General features: G+C 44.4%; 1 protein-coding gene across 1 annotated transcript in view; it reads right to left on the bottom strand.

The window, feature by feature from the left end:
* The window catches only part of SUGP1 (SURP and G-patch domain containing 1), a 36,546-nt gene that overhangs the window by 9,368 nt on the left and 5,058 nt on the right, over window positions 1-22,120 (bottom strand). The window contains 12 exon segments of the mRNA XM_081958917.1: window positions 298-443; window positions 1,741-1,847; window positions 5,600-5,777; window positions 8,442-8,548; window positions 12,238-12,394; window positions 12,397-12,451; window positions 12,453-12,596; window positions 14,302-14,425; window positions 16,189-16,298; window positions 16,558-16,681; window positions 20,212-20,436; window positions 21,606-21,703. Of these exon segments, the coding sequence (XP_081815043.1) occupies window positions 298-443; window positions 1,741-1,847; window positions 5,600-5,777; window positions 8,442-8,548; window positions 12,238-12,394; window positions 12,397-12,451; window positions 12,453-12,596; window positions 14,302-14,425; window positions 16,189-16,298; window positions 16,558-16,681; window positions 20,212-20,436; window positions 21,606-21,703 (1,575 nt within the window).

The following is a 22,120-nucleotide window of genomic DNA, read 5'->3' on the forward strand; positions in this document are numbered from 1 at the left end:
CCAAACACGTGAAAAGCAAATTATTCTAAATGACGTGGACCTTCGACTGCTAAGCCAATATGTCGTATCGGAAAGCACATGCTGGGGATGTTATATAAAAAGTAGAGTTTATTCTATCAATTTTATAAATGTCTTCGTTCTACACTAATGTGTAGATATATTTTGGGGTTTCTTCTTAAACTTAGTTTTCTAATGTATTCGCTGCTCTGTGTGTTTCTGAGCAAAGGAAAATGGAAGGATTCCCCCCGAGCCAGCCCCCAAAATCAAGAAATAACAAAAGAGGGATCAGACACCTACTTGTTAACAGGAGCTTTGATACCCTGGCCATCAGATCCCAGACCATCACCTTCCTTCCAGCCCATTTTCATCAGCATCTGGTAACCTATGTTTTCCACAGTCAGTTTAAATTCTTTGTATTCAGAATAATCAGGCTCACGGCCTTCCTGTGGAGGAAGAAAACAATAGTTTAAAAAGAAATCACGCATGAGAATCTGCTTCAGAACATTTCTCAACTATAACCGTTCAAAGAAATGTGGACTTCAATTCCCAGAATTCTCCAGCCAGCAAAGAATTCTGGGAGTTGACGTTCGCACCGCTTCTAGCTGTCAAGATTGAGAAATGCTGTTCCAGGCTGTCACTGTGGCTGCAAAATGATATGTCCTCACAACCTTTTTTAGTCCTCTTTCAAAGGCCAATGCCACCTGTCTGGAGGCAGTGACACTTTAGTGGGTCTTCTAGATCTTGGTGGGGTTTTTTGGGACAATCCTTCAGCTCAATTACTATTAGAGCAGGAGGATAAAAGAGTATTCTCCAGGGAATAATTTTATTCCCTGGAAATTTTAACTATTTCCAGACTGCAAAGCTGGAGTGGTGCGGTGGCCTAGAGTTGGAGCTCTCGCCTCACAATCAGGAGTCTGTGAGTTCAATCCTAGGTACGGGCAGATATTTCTCTCTCTGGGCACAATGAGAATATATCTGCTGAAGAAAACCCCACAATGGCGACAGGAAGGGCATCTGGTCACTAAACACTCTGCTAGCTCCATTCAGTTGCCCAGACGCCACCCTGCAAGGGATTATGGGGTCATTAAACGAGTCTGTGAGTTCAATCCTAGGTACGGGCAGATATTTCTCTCTCTGGGCACAATGAGAATATATCTGCTGAAGAAAACCCCACAATGGCGACAGGAAGGGCATCTGGTCACTAAACACTCTGCTAGCTCCATTCAGTTGCCCAGACGCCACCCTGCAAGGGATTATGGGGTCATTAAACGAAGATGATGATGATGATGATTTCCAGACTGCAAAGCTCTGAATGGTTTCGGACTTTTCTCTAGAAGGTGGTGCCTTAGTAAATCTCCGATTACTTTTGGTTATCCTTCTTTGCTCCTTTCCCAGTGAACATGCACAGCCATGAGGTAGAAAACATTCTGAATCTGAAACATTTCTAAGTTTGAAGAGGCCTCTTTGAGGCTCAAATGCTGTTGGGCAACTGCGCTGCCAATATTTTTAGTTTCAACTGATATTCTTTTGAGTTGAATGTCAATCCATTTGGAGCAAACCTCCTTTTGAAATTGTTTTGCCTATTGCATATACCTAATGTATGGCCCAGGTTTTTTTCAAACAGGAACACAGATCCTCTTCCTCCTCCACCTCCCCCATCCTCCTCTTCCTCCTCCAGAACATTCAATCACTCTGCATATGTATAAGCTGTCCTAAAGAGAAGAACACTAAACATTTTACCTTCAGAGCTTTGAAGGTTTCCATAAACTTCTCAAGCTCATCAGGTGGCAGAAAATCTCCAATGAAATGTTTTCCTCGGCCCATTTGAGTCAGCTGCTCCGCCCATTCTGAAAAAAAAAGACCAGGCAGAATATGAGAGGCAAGTAAAAAAAACAAAAACATAGCAATTAAAGTATTGAAGCAGGCAAGAGATGATGGATAGATAATTTCTCTTTTCTGTTGTTGTTCTGATTTGCTTTTCTCTCTCTCTCTCTTTCCTTTCTTTCTTTTTTTAGGTAGGTGACATGACTATCCAGTTTCCCCGAAAATAAGCCCTCCCCGGATAATAGGGCTTTTGAGTGCATGTGCTAAAATAAGCCCTCCTTCGAAAATAACCCCCCCCCCCCGAAAATATTGCAACACAGCAGCAGCCATGAAGTGACTACGCTCGCTGCCTCCTGCACCTCAAAAATAATAAGACCTCCCCAAAAATAAGCCCAAGTGCTTATTTCGGAGGTCAAAAGAAAATAAGACCATGTCTTATTTTCAGGGAAACACGGTAGACGTTAGGTAGGATAGAAAGAAAATGTTTTTTTAATGAAGGGTGACATGATTAAAAGTTAGAATAAGAGATAGAAATAAGAGAAAAGGGGAATATTACTGTATATATATATATTTATATGATAAAATGATGAGCAATAATAAGAGAAAACATGGAATAATTGAATAATAACAGACTGCAACGTAATATAAATATGTATCATAATTAGAAATATATAAGTTGGTTGAATGTGTAACTATGACTAATTCTATTAGTTTTATTTGTATTTGGATGTATGACACCCAGGGGCCACATTGCTTGTTCATTGATGTTTGTAAAAAAATAAAATAATAAAAATAGATCAGGCAGAACAGAATTACTTCTCAGCAAGATATTGTTCGAAGAACATACAAGCAGTCCTTGACTTACAACCATTTCTTCAGTGACTGTTCGAAGTTACAATGGCACTGAAAAAAGTGACCTACGACTGGTCTTCGCACTTATACCCCATGCAAGTATCCCCATGGTCATGTGATCAAAATTCAAGCGCTTGGCCAGAAATGGATAGATTAACATTAAGATCAAAGGACAAAGAGTTTGAATACTATGAAATTTGGGATAATGGTATAAATGGTTGTATAACAAAAATAAAGTTAATTTAACCAAGAAGCAATAGAGAAATGTATAGAACTGTAAATGAATGCATACAAATGTAGACTTAACTTAACTTAACTTTATTCAATTTCTAGACCGCCCCCCTCTCAAAAGAGACTCGGGGCGGTGTACAGTCATATTAAAATAATTGAACATCAAATATACATGGCATAAATACAAAATCAATAAATTAAATATAGGACTGGAGGAGGTAGTAATGATTCACTGTACAATTAGTTAAGTTAGATTAAAATTCTAAAAATTATAAAAACATTTATCTAAAAACTATCCCCAATAAAATATCCGCCAGGAGGTAAGAGTAGAACTATAAGTGGGCCAGGCCGGCTAATCGGAACAGGTGAGTCTTAAGTTTTTGTTGGAAGGAGCAGAAGTCGGTAGTAGTTCTAATATCGGGGGGGGAGGTCATTCCAGAGGGTTGGGCCCATCACAGAGAAGGCTCTACTCCTAGGCGCCGCCCGTTGGCATTGCTTGGTGGACGGCACCCGGAGGAGTCCCTCCCTGTGAGAGCGAATTGGTCGCAGGGATGTATGTGGTAGAAGCGATATAAGAACAATATTATCTATAGCTATGATGACACAACAATATTAATGTGATGATTGAAAGTTGTTATAGATGGGGAAAAAATTAAAATCTATTTAAAGATGCGGAAACTCTAGAAAGAGAAGAGCAACAAAGATGATTAGGGGACTGGAGGCTAAAACATATGAGGAACGGTTGCAAGAACTGGGTCAATGGGGGGAACCAGATTTACTTAACAGTTTGGTTACGGATTTAAGAACGGCAGTGATTCACTTAACGTATGTGGAGAGAAAAGTTGTAAAATGGGGCAAAACTCAACTTAACAAATTTTTTCACTTAGCAGCATACATTTTGGGCTCCATTGTGGTCATAAATTGAGGACTACCTGTACACACTAAGTCCATGTATTTGCTGGGATCAGCAATTTTATGTTGGACCCTAGAGCAGGGGTGTCAAATTCGATTTCATTTAGGGCCACACCAGGTTTTTTTTTACCTTGGGAGGGCTTGGGGGGGGCATGGCCAGCTTGACGTCACTCGTGTTGGGGGCGCCTGTGGCCTGAGCGCTCTGCCAGGGAAAACGGGCTCCTGGGCTCTGTTTTCGGCTGGGATGGCTTCCTGCAACCCTCTGCCAGGGAAAACGGAGCTCGGGAGGGCCATGTGTAGCCCTCCCGAACTCCGTTTTCCCTGGCAGAGGCACCACGGGTTTCCAGGTGTTTCCAGGGCGGCCCCGTGGGCCAGATCCAAGCACCCCGCGGGCCAGATTCGGCCTGCGGGCCTTGAGTTTGACACCCCTGCCCTAGAGAATTTCTTTATAACATCCAGGCACCTGATTTATAATTAAAGATGGGCAGGAAGCATGTTCTAAAAAGCTTCTAAAATTTGAAGAAAGGTGAACTCCCAACTCCCAGAATTCCCCAGCCAGCATGAAGGAGGGGAAAGTGAAAACTGGTGAGTTAAGCTTTCATCCTCCTCTTGAACTAGATTACTATAGAGCAGTGGTCCCCAGCCTTTTTGGGCCCAGGGATGGGTTTTGTGGGACACATGTTTTTTCCACGGATCGTGGAAGAGGAGTGCGCAATATAGGTCCTGCGCATGGGCAGATTTTCTCGCCCGCTGCTCGCCTCCAGCTGTGCAATCCAGTTCCTAACAGGCCAGGCCTGAAGACCTCCGCTAAAGAGATAGAAACTCTACAGGAAGCTATGTTAAGAGTAATAAAGAGTTTAAGCGTTGGGAAAATTCATAAAATCTAAGGGTTGAAAATGATTATGATCATCATCTAGTGTCAGGCCTGCAGCTTTCTTTTGGATCTTTGGCCTGCCACACTTTCTATTATTCCACTATGTCTTTTCCTACTGTGGGAAAATGGGAGGGGGGGATTGTAGGAGTTACCTACTGTACAGCCATAACAAAATTCTTTCTAGAAAGCCAAGGTCATCCTTTGTCTTTGCACCTCTGCACCTGACCGGAACTGGATGGGTGGAAGCTGCCAGCATGGGAGATTGGACCATGTGATGGACTGGTGGGTATGGGGGCAAGATCTTGAACTTTCAAGTAGGTGGGGAAAACTGGGAAGCTTTCATATTCGGGTTTTCCCAGATGTGCCAACACGGCTCTCTTAATAAATTGGAATTTTGAACAATACTTTGCCTTGGATTCTGATTTACTTTTGGATGCTATTTGGAACCCTGACATCTAGTTTATTTTCAGTTTCCGGCCAACCTCCCCCCCCCTCAATCTATTGAAGACAATGGATTTGCTTAACAACTGCCATGAAAAAAGTCATAATGTAGGGCACGATCATATAGTGACCCAAATAACAACTAGCATAACTTATGATCGTACCTCCAGGCTCAATCTTGGTTGCAATTCAAAGGCTACCTGTATTGTCTAGACCAGTGGTTCTCAACCTTCCCGATGCTGCGACCCTTTGATACAGTTCCTCATGTTGTGGTGACCCCCAACCATAAAATTGGGGTCTTGGTTCCTAAGACCCTCGAAAATATGTGTTTTCCGATGGTCTTAGGCGACCCCTGTGAAAGGGTCGTTCGACCCCCAAAGGGATCCCAGCCCACAGGTTGAGAACCACTGGTCTAGATCAAGGTGGATACAAAGTCTTCCCCATCTCCCCGCTCTGAGTACTAACCGCGGGTCTTGTCCATCTCCATGCGCCTCAGCTGGTGCTCCCACGTGCCCAGCTCATTGTCGATTTCCTCATCGCTGTCGTAACCGGACTGGTGATCTCTGACCGTCTTCTCCCACATGATCTGCATCTCCTGCATGGCCTGTTTGTGCTTCATGATCATGTCGTACATTTGCTGCATCTGTAGAATAGAGTAGAATTCTTTATTGGCCAAGTGTGATTGGACACACAAGGAATTTGTTTCCGGTGCATAAGCTCTCCGCGTACATACAAACAACAAAGCGATAGATAGGACAGGTATCATAGAACCGTGATCGAGAACCTATGGCACGCATGCTGGAAGTGCCATGCAGAGCCATCTCTCCGGGCATGCCAGTCATGACCTGTTGCTCTTCTAGGTTCCAGCGTGCACATGCGCGCCGGTCAGCGGGTCTTTGCATGTGTGGGAGCGCTGGAAACTGGGGGAGGAGTTCCCTGGAGCGCATGAGAATTTCCCATGGCTAATTTGCAAGATTACATGATGTATAACAGTGTTGGCAAAACTTTTCGGCACCGAGGGGAGCATGCGCACAGGGGGGGGGGGGAACCAGAAACCAGAAGGCCGGCGTGCATGCATGCGCTGGAAACTGAAAGCTCAACTTCCTGGCGCGTGCATGCCAGTGAACTGCTCTTCCATTTACGGGCACTCCCGCATGTGCGCCCCAGGGAGCTGCTCTTCCGGTTGTTGGCGCTCCCCCACCAGCACATACTCCCATTTCGGTGCCAAAAAGGTTCTCCAACACCGTCAAGATCATAAAGGAGAATATTTGTAGCTCCGGGGTTGACAGGAGAGGTCCTTGGTGATTTCTGAGCTTGATTGTTTTCTTGCAGACATCTCATTACCCTAACCAGGTAACATCATCAGTGGTACCGTAGTTAAGGAGCGCTGTTTGCTGTCAGATTATATTCCGGTGTTTTGCCTGTCTTGTGTTGCTGGGGGTGGCGGTTTACGGATGGCTCTTTGGCCGTTTCTTGATTGGGGTATTGCTTACTTGATTGTTGCTCTGAAGTTAACCTTGGGAGTGAAGCCAGGGGTGTCCAAACTTGGGAACTTTAAGACTTGTGGACTTCAACTCCCAGAATTCCCCAGCCAGCATGGCTGGCTGGGGAATTCTGGGAGTTGAAGTCCACAAGTCTTAAAGTTCCCAAGTTTGGACACCCCTGAGTTAAGCCATACCTGATCTCTGTGCTCATTACTGGTAAGAGGTGTTGGAGTCTTTTTATTCTCTTTTGGACTGGTTGGTTGCCTCTCCTGCATATTCTATGGATGTAGTCAATGTCTATGTGTCTACCCCGTTTCCCTGAAAATAAGACCTCCCTGGATAATAAGCCCAATTGGGCTTTTGAGCGCATGTGCTAAAATAAATAAGCCCTCCCTGAAAATATTGCAACACAGCAGCAGCCATGAGGTGGCCATGCTCACCGCCTCCTGCACCTCAAAAATAATAAGATCTCAGCGCTTATTTCGTGGGTCAAAAGAAATAAGACCCTGTCATTTTCAGGGAACATGGCATTGATGGCTGATTAACTATCCTTTAAAGTCTGCACCTATCCTGCTTGGTTGCTGTGCCAAACCGCAGTTACTGAGGTACAAATGACAGATTCAATAATTCCTCTGTAGAACAGTGATCAGCAGATCCTTGGGCAATCTGAGGTTTTTTTAGCTGATGTAGGAAGAACATTGTTTGCTATGTTTGGGAATGAAAAATCAGCTGGCCGGCGCGCACACGAGTGCCATAGGTTCACCATCACAGCTTTATACTATCTCTGCATCTATCTATCTCTGTATCTATCTATCTATCTATCTTTCTTTCTCTCTGTATCTGTCTATCCATCCTATCTCTCTATCTATCTATCCATCCATCCATCCGTCTCTCTCTCTCTCATCTATCTATCATCTATCTATCCATTCATCCATCTCTATATCTATCATCTCTCTATCCATCCATCTCTATCATCTATCTATCATTTATCCATCCATCCATCTCTCTCTCTGTCTATCATCTATCTATCCATCCATCCATCATCTATCTATCTATCTATCTGTCATCTATCTATCTATCATCTATCTATCATCTATCTATCATCTATCATCTATCTATCTATCTATCATCTATCTATCTATCATCTATCTATCTATCTATCTATCTATCTATCTATCTATCTATCTATCTATCTATCTATCTATCATCTATCTATCTATCATCTATCATTTATCTATCCATCCATCCATCCATCTCTCTATATATATCATCATCTATCATCTACCTACCTACCTACCTACCTACCTACCTACCTACCTACCTACCTACTTACCTATCATCTATCTATCTATCTATCTATCTATCTATCTATCTATCTATCTATCTATCATCTATCTATCTATCTATCTATCTATCTATCTATCTATCTATCTATCTATCTATCTATCTATCATCTATCTCTATTTTAATCCCTTTTATGATTTTTAGTATAACTGAAGGCAGTAAATATATCCAACACACCTTCCACCCCTTAGCTTTCTCCACTGCAACCCTGTGAGGTGAGCTGGGCCGAGAGAGAATGACCAGCCCAAAGTCACCCAGCTGACTTTTACGGCTAAGGTGGCACTAGAACTCACAGTCTCCTGCTGGCTGACCCAAAGTCACCCAGACAACTTTCATACCTAAAGTGTTACTAGAACTCAGGCTCCTAGCTTGGAGTCTGTGTCTTAATGGCTAGACAGAAAACTGGACGGCGGCAGCACAGAAGCTAAAGAATGTAGAGGCCCCAACAAGCGTTCACAAGAATGTGATTTTAAATTTACCTCTTGCTGCTCCTTCAGCTGCTTTTTCTGCGCGTCTGAGAGCTCTGTCACACCTACCAATCCAACTGGCTTCCCCTTCTCGTAGCCAAGTCCCTTGAGGTCCTGGACTGGAGAAGAAATGAGGATTAGAAGAGTTAATTTGCTCCTCCACTGGACCCATCTCCCCAACTATTGTTGCTTTAAACCACCCTATCCTCTAGGGCAGGGGTCTCCAACCTTGGCAACTTTAAGACTTGTGGACTTCAACTCCTAACCTTCTGGGAGTTGAGGTCCACAAGTCTTAAAGTTGCTACGGTTGGAGACCCCTGCTCTAGGGTAGAATAGTATCACTGAGCCAGGTGCATCAAGCAGCATTTTAGCCTCGACATTCTTGAAAAACGGTTCTACTCCTTCTTTGGTTGTTCTTGAAGGTGGTACATAGCTGCCATTGAGGTGGTGTGTTCATGAGAATCAAGTTAAGTTCTCTGCTTTTCCTAAACAGGCAATTGGCATAGCTTTCTGGAAGAAGATGTTGGATAGCCATTTGTCTGAAACGGTATAGGGTTTCCTGCCTAGGCAGGGGGTTGGACTAGAAGACCTCCAAGGTCCCTTCCAACTCTGCTATTGTATTAATAAAACCCTGGACACGCCAACTCAAAAGCAAATTCTACTGAGCCCACTGAGTGATATATTTCTGGGAAGAAATGTCTGTGGTTGTGTTTTTGAAAGCTACGTTTGCATATAGAACAAGGCAGAGGGGGTATTCAGCAGGTTCCGACCAGTTCTGGAAATTTTGAGTAGTTGGGAGAACGGGTAAATACCACCTCAGACTGGCACCGCCACCATCTATTCTCTGCCTCCCGAGTCCCAGCTGATCAGAAGGAAAGAGATTTTACAGTATCCTTCCCCTGCCACACCCATCAAGCCACAGTCACAGAACTGGTAGTAAAAAAAAATTTAATCCCACCATGGGAACAATGTACCATTTTTCCGCAGTCAAGCGGCATATTTAATCTCTAGAGTGTCTTGCCAAGGTTAACCCTCTCCATAAAGAGAATTAATCTCAATAGCTCTGAAGCTAAGGCTCTTAACAGCCAGAGGCACGGCTGTGGTAGGGCTTAAAAAACCGTCACTGGAGCAGGTGCAAAGGTCCCATTACAGGCAGTCCTCAATTTATGACCATGATGACAGTGGCAGACAGGTTAGTGTTCCAGAGGGTTAACATCATTGCCCAGAGGATCATGGGTTACCCTCTCCCCTCCTTGAAAGAGCTTTATAGCTCCCGCTGCCTTAAGAAAGTTCAAAACATTCTTAAAAATCCATCTCATCCAGGGCACCCTTTTTTTGAACTATTACCATCTGTCAGACGGTACAGGATAATAAAAACAAGGACAAATAGGCTGAAAATAGCTTCTATCCCAGAGCAGTAACTATATTGAATTCTACAGTATAGTGCAATATTAATGCAGTATCAGGTGTTTTCAATTCAATTGTATACAATGTGAAGGATGTGTGTGTGTGTGTGTTATGCATAATGTACACTGAGATGGTATTTAATTTGTTGTACGAGGTGAAATGTCAATAAAGTAAACTAATACGTACTAATACTAATGAGGACCCAGATTGTTGGGGGCAAGTATGCTGACTCTGTAAACCGCATAGCGAGGGCTGTAAAGCACTGCGAAGGGGTCTAAGATAAGTTTAAGTGTCAGGCCTGCAGTCATATTCCTTTTAGGATCTTTGGCCTGCCACACACTCTCTCCATTTTTACTACGCTGTATCATTAGTGGGGTAATTGGGAGGGGGAATAGTAAGAAGTAGAAGTGTAGAATGTGTTGTTGTCAAAATAAAACATTCCTTTCTATTCTCCAAGGCACCTGAGGGTAGAACAAGAAGCAAGGGGTGGAAACTAATCAAGGAGAGAAGCAACTTAGAACTGAGGAGAAGCTTCCTGACAGTTAGAACAACTAATCAGTGGAACAGCTTGCCTCTAGAAGTTGTGAATGCCCCAACACTGGAAGTCTTTAAGAAGATGTTGGATAACCATTTGTCTGAAGTGGTGTAGGGTTTCCTGCCTAGGCAGGGGGTTGGACTAGAAGACCTCCAAGGTCCCTTCCAACTCTGCTATTGTATTGTATTGTATAGAAGCCCAAGGTCATCCTTTGTCTCCGCACCTCTGCACCTGACTGGAACTGGCTGGCTGGAAATGCCAGCGTGGTAGAGGAAGATTGGACCATGTGATGGACTTATGGGTGTGGGGACAAGATCATGAACTTTCAACTGGGTGGGGAAAACCGGGAAGCTTTCAGATTCGGGTTTCCCACAGATGTACCAACACGTCTCTCCTATTAAATTGGAACTTTGAGGAAAGCTCTGCCTTGGACTCTGATTTAATTGTGGATGGTATTTGGAACGCTGACACTAAGTGCTATTGTTCTAACAGAGCCTGCCCATTGTGGCCATAAGTCATGAGGTTATATAAAAACAGGTCAGTCAGTCATGGGATCTTTCTTTGCAGTAGAGGTTATGATTTGCTATGGGCAGAATTTCACTGAAAGTGGGAAGTGCCCATTTTTGGGCAAAATGGGCCATGGGATTCTGCAAATGGCTGTAAATGAGCTCACGCTGCCCAGTACTCAAAGTTCATCCCCATGACCATGGGGGTGACCCCCCCCCACAACCGTCAGAACTTCAAATCTAGGTTGTAAGTTGCCTCAAGGTACAAGGCAGTCCTCGACTTACAACAGTTCATTTAGTGACCATTCAATATTACAATGCCGCTGGGGGAAAAATGACTTATGACCGTCTTTCACACTTGTGACCTTTGCCCATGGTGAGGGTGTGTGGTGTGTGTGTGTGATGATCAAAATTCAGATGCCTGGCAACTGATTCACATTTATGACCGTTGCTGTGGCCCGGCGTCATGTGATCCCTTTTGGCGAACTTCTGACAAGCAAAGTCAACGGGGGGAAGGGAGGGAAGGCAGATTCACTTAATGACCGTGTTACTAACGTAACAACCGCTGTCATTCACTTAACAAGTGTGGCAAGGAAGGTGATAAAATGGGGCCAAATTCACTTCCCAACTGCCTCACTTAGCGACAGAAATTTTGAACTCAGTTGTAGTCCTAAGTCAAGCACTGCCTGTAGGTCTGTCGTAACTCTGAATGGTCAGTAAGTGACCAGTCGTAAAGGTGTTAGTGAAATAGCAATAGCACTTAGATTTATATACCGCTTCACGGTGCTTTACAGCCCTCTCTAAGTGGTTTCCAGAATCAGCCTATTTCCCCCAACAATCTGGGTCCTCATTTTACCCACCTCGGAAGGACGGAAGGCTGAGTCGACCTTGAGCTGGTGAGAATCGAATTGTTGGCAGTTGGCAGAATTAGCCTTGCAATACTGCATTCTAACCACGGCACCACTACGGCTTTTGTCCCCCTAATCCTTTTCTTAGCAGTAGCACTTAGACTTATAGACCGCTTCACAGTGCTTTTACAGCCCTCTCTAAGCGGTTTACAGAGTCAGTTTATTTGCCCCCAACAATCTGGGTCCTCATTTGACCCACCTCGGAAGGACGGAAGGCTGAGTCAACCTTGAGCCTGGTGAGGTTTGAACTGGCAAATTGCAGGCAGCTGGCAGTCAGTAGAAGTAGCCTGCAGTACTGCACTCTAACCACTGAGCCATGAAATGAAGCTGCTTCTCTAGCACTACCCTCTGCTTGAAACAAAACTGGGTGAGTGGGTGAGAAAACTCACCCCGCAACAACCCCCTCACAAGCCCCAGCTCTGCACTGGCTTTAAAACACAACAAGAGCTAACCAGATAACGGTGTTGGCGACGGTTCCTGCGTCTGCTGAGCGAGCTCTGGAGGAGGCAAGTCCACCTTCTCCTCCTCTGGGCCCCACCGGCTTTTCCGCTTTTTCTTCGCGCTGGATGTGGCTGCCTGCTTCGGCAGCGAAACCGTGGGTGCTGCTGTTGAGGAGGAGGAAGAGGAGGAGGAGGAGAAGGAGGAGGAAGAAGAAATGGAAGAGGAAGGTCCCCCTTCCGAAGAGGCCTTGCGCTTCAGGTTGGCTTCTGATATTGGCGGCATGCCCTCGATGTCACTGTTTGCTTTCCGGAATTCCTCCAGCTTCTGCTGGTAATACTTGTATCCTGAACTATTGGGCTCGTACAAAAACCTGCAAGCGTACAACAAAACAAACAAGAGTGTCAGCTGCCACCTCATGCTTGCACACTTCGCTACCATTCGGTATCAGTTGCCATGAACCGTGGGGGAGGGGGCGGTTTGGATGGGGCAGGGGATGCTTCAAGGGAAACGAAAGTTCACAGTTTTTCCCCGAGATGGGCTTCAAAATTAACTACCTGGGAACAGGACACTGCTGCATACCAAACCTACGCCTGAAGTGAGACTTGAGGATTTGGGCATGCGATTTTCAGTTCTGGCTATGCACTACTGTAGTTCCCTTGACTTCTAGTAAACTATACCTTTCTCGACAGATGGAGTTAAGGGTCCTTCTTATTTAGAGGATCAAGCTGCATACCAAACCTACGCCTGAAGTGAGACTTGAGGATTTGGGCATGCGATTTTCAGTTCTGGCTATGCACTACTGTAGTTCCCTTGACTTCTAGTAAACTATACCTTTCTCGACAGATGGAGTTAAGGGTCCTTCTTATTTAGAGGATCAAGCTGCATACCTAACCTACACCTGAAGTGACCGTTCTAAAAACATCTTGTTTGAATTTGATTCGACATGGGAATGGGCAGTCATGGGAGGCAACTTGGGGAGGGAAAAGTGAGAGTTGAGGATTTTGACGTGCGATTCTCAGTTCTGGCTATACACTGCTGTAATTCACTTGACTTCTAGTAAACTATACTTTTCTCAACAGATGGAGTTAAGGGTCATTCTTACTTAGAGGATCAAGCTAAGGCAGGTCTGACACAGAGACAATAAATCCAGCAAGCTGTCATTTACAGAGACAATAAACCCAACAGCTTATTAGCTATTTTCAGGAGGGCATGGCTCTCTCTCTCTCTCTCTCCCTTGATGAAAAGGGCTGCTAGCTTTTGTGGACCTATTTCCATTACAGGAATTGCCAATTCTGCAATACACATATACAGCCCCACCTCCACGTTTAAATCTGAAGTGTCTTACCCTGTTTCCCCCAAAATAACACCTTCTGGATAATAAGCCCAATCGGACATTTGAGCGCATGACTAAAATAGGCCCTCCCCTCAAAATAAGCCCTCCCCAAAAATGTTGAAAATACAGCAGCAGCCATGAAGTGACCATGCTCGCCAACTCCCGCACCTCAAAATAATAAGACCTCCCTGAAAATAAGGCCAAGCTCTGTGTCAAAAGAAAATAAGACCCTGTCTTATTTTCAGGGAAACACAGCAGAAGATAAAGAGAACTGCAATAGGAGTATGCACTTCCCACTGAAAACAGGTTTATGGCTTGACTTCGTTTTCAGGAACTCTTTCCCATATTCTCCACAGAAAGTTGATCAAATCATATCTCCTCAGATTTAAACTAAGATGACACACCGGGATACAAAATCAGGCTCAGGCTTGAAATCCAGGTTTAAATCATTTATCTATCTATAGTAAATACACATTAAAAACAGAGAGGGTGGGTTTAGATGTTCAATCTGAATCAAACCACGATTTGACTGGTCAAATGTCCAGATTTGGGAGAACAGGAACTGACTCTTTTTTTTTTTGCCCCCACATACCCTGAAACCAGCGAAGAAGAAAGCTCCAGTCCTGAGACAGATCATCCAAAAAAAAAAAAACCTGCGAGGTTTTCAGCATTTAAAAATCATTTGGGAATCTGAAAAGCTGGCATCTCTGCCAGAGTCTCCCTTCTTACCAGCCCCCTTTACCTGAATGACTGATTCTCTCGGTGGTTTTTCAGGGCAACCATTTCCACCACGGGGCCCCCGTCGGCCACAAACCGAGCCAGCTTCTCAGCACAGTCCTTGGTCTCTTCATCCTCTGGGGGTGAAACTTTAAGCAGGCTGTCAGTACGGTGCCCCCAAACTCACACACCCAACAGTCACAAGATTAATCTGGCTTTAAGGATCCCAAAGGGTTGGAATAAGTGGGAAGAGGATGGTTGAAATGTTTGCTTTGTTCCCTTTTTCTTTTTCTTTATAAATGCAAGTTAGGAAAAAAAATGGATCTAGCCTATGACATTACTCTAAAAAAGACTGGGAGGCGGCTAGCCTGAAGGTGGGGCAGTGATCTGGAGGTTTTCCATTACATTGCTAAACCAAGGGAATGCTTCTCAAAGTAAAGGTAAAGATTCCTCTCACACACATGTGCTAGTTGTTCCCGACTCTAGGGGGCGGTGCTCATCTCTATTTCAAAGAGCCAGCGCTGTCTAAAGACGTCTCCGTGGTCCTGTGGGGTCATGTGGTCATGACTAAATGCCAAAGGTGCACAGAACGCTGTTACCTTCCCACCAAAGGTGGTTCCTATTTTTCTACTTGCATTTTTTACGTGCTTTCGAACTGCTAGGTTGGCAGAAGCTGGGACAAGTAACGGGAGCTCACTCCGTTACGCGACGCTAGGGATTCGAACTACCGATCTTTCTGATCGACAAGCTCAGCATCTTAGCCACTGAGCCACCGCGTTCCCTCAAGAACGATACTGTAGTACTGTCACTGCGTTAATTGGTTTGCCAACTTGACAAGTACATTATTTCTCAATCTTGGCATCTTTAAGATATGTGGACTTCAACTATCCTCAGCATAGCTGGCTGAGGAATTCTGGGAGTTGAAGTCCACATATTTTAAAGGTCCCAAGACTGAGAACACTGCTCTAATGAAACATCAGTGCAAAGGATTAATCTATCCTGATGAATGCCATCTGGATTACAGAAGCAGCACAAATCGTTAATGACAAGATACTCTCCAATTTAATGGTCATTCAAAACTGAGCAACACCTCTCTCCTGAATTAATTTGATAAAACAACAGCTTTCAACATTTTGAAGGTGCAGTGCTTGGAAAGATGTTACTTCATTCAATCTAGATCCTCATATTTCCTTGCAATGACTACTACTTTAATGGCCTGAATTGCGCACAGGACATATTAAAGGATGCCGGCTGGTAATGTAACAAGTTAAAAGTCTGTGTGCTTTAAGCACAAAACATTCCCTTTTTGATATCCAAACCACATTGCTAATTTGCAAGAAAATATTTTGCCTTGAAACCAGCCTAGAAATATTTTTTTTAAAAAAAAGCTATAATACAGGCAGCTATGTCTGAGACATGATTCCTCACTTTTGGTCTGGATTTCAATTTTTCCAACTGTAGTAATAAATCTACCAGGAAAAGCAAAATATGAACACTGAGCGTAACAGAATTCTTCTTTAGCTAACAATAACAAAACTTTCAAATACAATTGGTATAATCTAAGTATAGGTAGTCCTCAAGTTACGACTGTAATTGAACCCAGAATTATTCTTGAAAGTTATGCTTAATTGGGGAACCAATTAAAATGCTTCCAATCTCGTTAACCCTATCACATTCATTTTCACTACCTAATCTAAGCTGACTAGCTGATCACAACACTGTAAGGCAGGGGGCTTCTCAACTTTGGCCACTTTAAGACACATGGACTTCACCTGCCGGAACTCCTCAGCTAGCCATGCTGCCTGAGGAATTCTGGGAGTTGAAGTCCACACGTCTTAAGAGTCGCTAAGATTGGGAAACCCTGCTGTAAAGCGAAGCAAGTGACTTATGAAGCTGTGAAACTTAGTATCACCTTTTTTCTGAGGAGGGGTGGTCTTCTCTACATCTTGGCCCTTCTTCCACATCTCGGCCAGTTTCTTTCTGTAGTAGAGAAATTCTGGGCTGCTCTTATCGTGTAGGAACCTAAAAGCAAGGAGGAAGGATGTATTTAAGGCTGCTTTTAGGATGGGAACAGGGGGCTGCAAACCAATGTATCCCCAGGTCCCCAAAGTAGGGAAGGCTGAGGTAAGGGGTCCTGGATATGCCCTGGGAGGAGAAGGAAGGTCCCGTGGGTGGAACCACTGAGAGGGAAAACACCAGAAGCTTAGAGCTTTCAGTGGTGAGTATGGACCCAATCCCTACCAAGGGAACCCTGCATGTGGAGAAACAGGAAACAACATACGCAAATACTGGGTTATCCTTGCAGTCTTCCAGCGCGACCTTCTCCATTTCTGGGCCCCCTTCGGCCACCACCCTGGCCAGCTTCTCAACGATGCGGCGGGTCCGGATGTCCTCTGGGGGACAAACTTTAAGCAGGCTGTCAGTACAGGGGGCTCTCTACTCACACACCCAACAGGCACATTACCTCTAAGAGCCATGAGTTGGCAGGGAGAAGGCAGGGTGGGGAATGAGAAGAGGAGGAAATGATGGAGACATGGTGGACAGCAACGTAAGCCTGGCACTTTTAATCCGGGAGGGGAGAAAGGAAGGTGCATGGGAAAGACATGTGGTAGGGCTGGGGTTCGTACATCTTCAGGTTTGGAGTAATAGCTACTAGTTTCACCCAGGGCCCCGAGGCAACTTCTGCAACAACAGAACCCAATGCCAAATCAGATGTTTGAGCTGAGCTTGCGGAAGGACTGGACCTTAGAACCCGGGGCCCCAAAAACCTCCGGGAAGGAAGGCTGAAATTCATCACCCTTGAGGGGTCCTTGGTGCTCTCTCAGCTTGGTTGTTTTCCCTGAAGATGATTCACTCCCCAAAGTCCACTGCTTATCAGCGATTAGCACTGATTAATGTTACCTAGTTTGGGTACTGAAAGGTCTGTAAGAAAACAGCCGAGTTCAGAGAGGACCAAAGACCCCTCATTTCAACCCTGAGCTACAAATTCTGTCCTTTATTGGTATCATCATCCTTGAACACCTGTGAGAATTACCGTATTTTTCAGAGTATAAAACGCACCAAGATTTTGAAGAGGTAAATTAGAAAAAAAAAGTTTTTGCACTCTGCAGGCCTCCTAAACTCTCTGCACGTCTCGTTTCTTGTGAAAAATGGGACATGCAGAGAGTTTGAGAAGCCTGCAAAGTGCTCCTGGGGGTCGGGGGGGGAGGGCAAAAGCGAGCAAAAAACGGCCCATTTTTTGCAAAAACAGGGCCATTTTTTTTTTTGCAAAAACCAGGGCATGCATAGGCTTTGGGAGGCCTGCAAAGTGCTCTTGGGGGCTGGGGAAGCCAAAAATAAGCGAAAAATGGGCTGTCCATTTTTGTTAAGGGGGAGGGGTTTCAGAAGGCCAAAAATGATGCATTCAGTGTATAAAACTGATTTTCACCCTCTTTTTTCGGGGGAAAAAGATGCCTCTTATACTCTGAAAAATATACAAGGAGTTTAATTTCTCAGATTTGCTATCTGCATTAAGACAAGGTTGAAGGAACCTGCAACTCCAGTAATGGCTAAATAATTAACTCATAGCATTTCAAAAACAGAACAGGCTGGCTGAGGCTGCTGGAATTTAGCCACAGCTTCCCTTCTACCTTCTGATTTCAGGCAATGGCTCTTGGGATTATACAGCCCTGTTCTGAAATTCGGAACGGCCGTCAGATTAAGTAAAGAATGCAATCTTTCCTTGATTCTAGTCAAGCGAACAAAAGTCAAATGGGGAAGTTCTCATTTCTCCCCTGGCTAGTGGCTAAAATGGCTCACTTTTTCCGGCAGAAGTCCAGCTAGAGCTGACCTTCAGTCCCACTTGTCTGCCTGGTTGTGGAAGAACGGGATTAAAAGAAATTAGTGTCTGCTTTTAGGTGCTGAGGCTTCCTGTGCCATCTTGAATCAGGCTTTATGGCTGATGGAAACTAAGATTAGTTTAAATATATCAGCTTCAAAATTAGACACAGCTTGTTTAAAAGTAACACCGATTAATCAGAATGACCTCCTGAATGGAGGTCAGTTCAAATCTCCTGGTTATATTTAAGGGAGATGAGATTTACAGTTTGATTGGAAGGAGCCTAACTGTACCTTAATGTAACATCTGAATGCTGTCTGCTGTACTCCTATTCTGAATATCTCCCATAGTTGGCTGTTCAAAAGAACTCATCTGGCAAATTTGGTAATTGTCTTGAGACAGGCGAGAAGGCTGCTAGATATGCAAATTGGGATCTGTTTTTAGAACAGACCAGTGGTCAGGGTCAAACTCCATCAAAGCTACAGTCATGGCTGTGAAAGTAACCTTCTCTGCCACAAGATACGCTCTTCCCTTGCACTTCTGTTAAGCATTACAAAGAGAAAAACGGAGAATTTGGTTTTGGTATGATCTGAATAAACAAAAATAAAAGGCTGGATTCGTACATCATAAAAATAAAAATAACTCCTTAGCTAACCTAGACCTAGGAACCGTGGTAGCACAGTGGTTAGAATGCAGTATTGCAGGTTGACTCTGCCGACAGCCATGGGTTCAATCTTGACTGCCTCAAGGTTCAGTTAGCCTTCCATTCTTCCAAGGTCAGTAACATGAGGGACTCAGATTGTTGTGGGCAATAGGATATCTGTAAACCGCTCAGACGGTTGTAAAGCAATATGGAACAGTATATAAGTCTAAGTGCTACTGGCACACAATAACCAAGTGGATATCATTCGTTCTTAGCAATGATATGGAAGATATTTGTGACTGCTGTCATACCACTTGTTTAAATAACCACAGCATCCACAATCTAGCCAATTTAGCATGTGGCAAAGGCCAAGCATACCTAGCTGGTTTAGTTTAGTGTAAACCACAGTTGAATTGAGTAATTCTGCTAGCAAACACAGTTTGTATGTTGCCACAATGTACAATTCCTGCCAACTGGCCTCATTCGTGTGCCATGCTAACCACGATGAGGTTGAGCCTAGCGTGATATCTGAACCTGGGATATAGATTTAAGTGGTATTTAGAGAGGGGCAACCTTACCATGATTTGAAAATACGGTCTGAAATAGATGTATCCACCTAACACATAATTTAGATCGGTGTTTCTCAAACGTGGCCATTTTAAAATGGCTGGATTTCAATTCCCAAAAGGCATATTGGCCGGGGAATTCTGGGAGTCAGAAGTCTACCCATCTTAATATGCCCAAGGGTGAGAGACATTACTGAAACCTAAACAAGATCTGTTCTGCTCTTTATATACACCAGGGGTCTCCAACCTTGACAACTTTTAAGCCTGGCAGACATCAACTCCCAGAATTCTGGGAGTTGAAGTCCTCCAGGCTTAAAGTTGCCAAGGTTGGAGACCCCTGATATAGACAGAAGACAGAAGCTGCCCCCAGTTGTTACTATTGAAACAACTTTATAAACAGGAATTTTAAGCTGAACAGCCTCTGATAGGATATTGGCTGACATGGTAGTTAATAAAGAGCCCCTCCACTGGCCCTGATTTGTCATTTTGTCCTGCCCCAATTCAGCGGCTTAATATGTTATGTAAATGTATCCAGTGATTTGACTACAGGACCTTTTCGCCTGAGGCTGTCTTTTGGCTTGGCTCCTGAATCACAGTGAAATCATTCCACTTTCTTATTTCCTCCCCTTTTCTCCCTGCTATCCTTCCCCCCCCCCCCCCAAAAAAAGCACCCCAGCAGGATGCGAATGCTACTTCTCACTCGGCATTTGTTTTTAGCTCACAAATAAAACCAGTGTCTTTTTTTTTTAGGCATTCGAGCACTTTCAGCAGTTTCTCTTCCCTCCATTTAAAAATAAATAAATAAGAAAGTGCTAAAGTACCTGAGGGCAGAAGCCCCACATTTTTAAGAGTTCCTTGATCACGGATGGCATTACAGAGAAATGGATGACACCCCAGGAAGAAACTTACTTTTGATTTCCAGCCACTGCTCATAATCCTCTTCTTCCTCGTCATCTGGCGACTGGAAGACACTCGGGCGGTTCGTTACCGGCGTCTGCTTGGAATGGGTGTAGTTTTTGACTTGATTCAACATGCTGGTCACGCTAAGATTGGGACGCTTCCCCATCAAGGTGGGCTTCTTCACTGTACTTGCAGGGGGAGGATGGGATGTCTTTGAGGAACTGGAAGAAGCACCTGTACAATTGAAGGGGGGGGGGTGGAGAAGAGATGGAAAGATTGATGTGATATAGCAGTAGGAGTATACTCTACTTCACATCGCTGCTCAGATTTCTCAAGGATGCCTGTTCGGACAGTGAGGAGGTTGGGCCTGGAGTCTGGGGAAGGCTCTGATGAGGGCTCTGTGTCGGAGGCAGAGAGGGGGCCAGAGCCGTCTGACAATTATCAGCTGCCTTCAGAGTCAGACATCAGTGAGGCAGATGAACAACTGGAGCCTGTTCCCAGTGTGTGCACGCACAGAGTTGCCAGAGGAAGGGAACAGCTAAAGGACAGGGGTCGACTTGGGAGTAAGGCCACAGGTGGATGATGAATGGCCCCTTCTAGAGGAAATAAAAGAGGAACGAAAGGGGAGTGGAGTTTGCAGGAGATAATTAGTTCGCTTAATTGGCTCATACCTCTCCTTGCCAAGTTTTGCAGATATCACCCTGTCAGCTCTCCAAGCCAGATAAGATCTGTGACTATAAATCCTCCCTTGAAAGACTTTGCTGGATATGAATGAGCAGAATTCACAGTAAATTAATAAGAGGGGTTTTTGTCGGGACAAGGAGTCTGCTTCATGCTCTTGGGAAGCCTTGGTCAGAACAATGCCTTAGCCAAGTAATTTTTTTCACCTTCCATCCCACACATTTACAACCTGGAAAGATTAGGGCATTTCTTAAGAGAACAACATGGCCCTGCTGGATCAGCTCCCACCCCCCACCCCACCATCAAGCTCAAAATCTGGACCCATGTAGTACTCAACAAACTGTATTCCTAAAATTTACCAATGTGGACAAGAGGACAATTAACTTTTATTTTATGTATATTGGAAATATTAATTTCTCGTTTACAAGAAACAAGTTTACTTTTTCAAATGAAAGCGAATATTCGTGTCCCAGGATAATGTTGCCAGATCCGATCTCGGTTGGTCACTGGGACCAGAGGTTTTGTCTTGCAACCTTTTGGACTCGTGCTGGAGCCCATCTTCAGCCGTTTACTTTTGGTTTAGTTGCCCATCCTAAGTGCTTGCCTCTTAATCAGGGCAATTTTTAACAGGTTCTGTGGTGTGAAAAACCTCTACTGAAACTGACGATTCTAGATCGACGAGTGTTAATGGGGCAAAGCAAAAGTAAACCCCTTGCCAATACCTTGTTTTTCCTTCTGTAGCTTCAGGAACTGCTGGAGGAAGCTGCCATCGTTAGCAAATTTATTTGAAACACCACTTTCACCATCACCACTATCGTCACTTTGAAGGGAAAGAGAGAAAGGATATTAAAAGTTGCAACAGTCACAGTACTGGGATTTATTTATGTTTCTCTATAAGCCCACCCACTCCATCTTCCAGTATTGGGAAGGTGTTTGAGGTGTTGGTTATGACCTTGAAAGCCCTACATGGATGGGGCCAGGTTACCTATGGAACTCTTTAGCCCATTACTTCAGCCTGTCCTACCTGAACAGGCATTAAAGGTACCTTGCGGACCTCATGAGCTAAAGAATTTTGACTGGTGGGGTCTTTCTCTGAGGTTCCTCCACCCTATGGAACATTCTTTCCCCAGAGGTGATGGGGACACCCTCTCTCCTGGCTTTTTGAAAAGGTTCAAACATCTGACTTTGCAGTCTTGCTTGGGAATCACATAGGGGGAAGCAGCCATGGGGCTGGTTA

The sequence above is a fragment of the Natrix helvetica genome, assembly GCF_964273705.1.
Source record: "Natrix helvetica genome assembly, chromosome: 1".
In the NCBI taxonomy this organism is placed as follows: Eukaryota; Metazoa; Chordata; class Lepidosauria; order Squamata; family Natricidae; genus Natrix; species Natrix helvetica.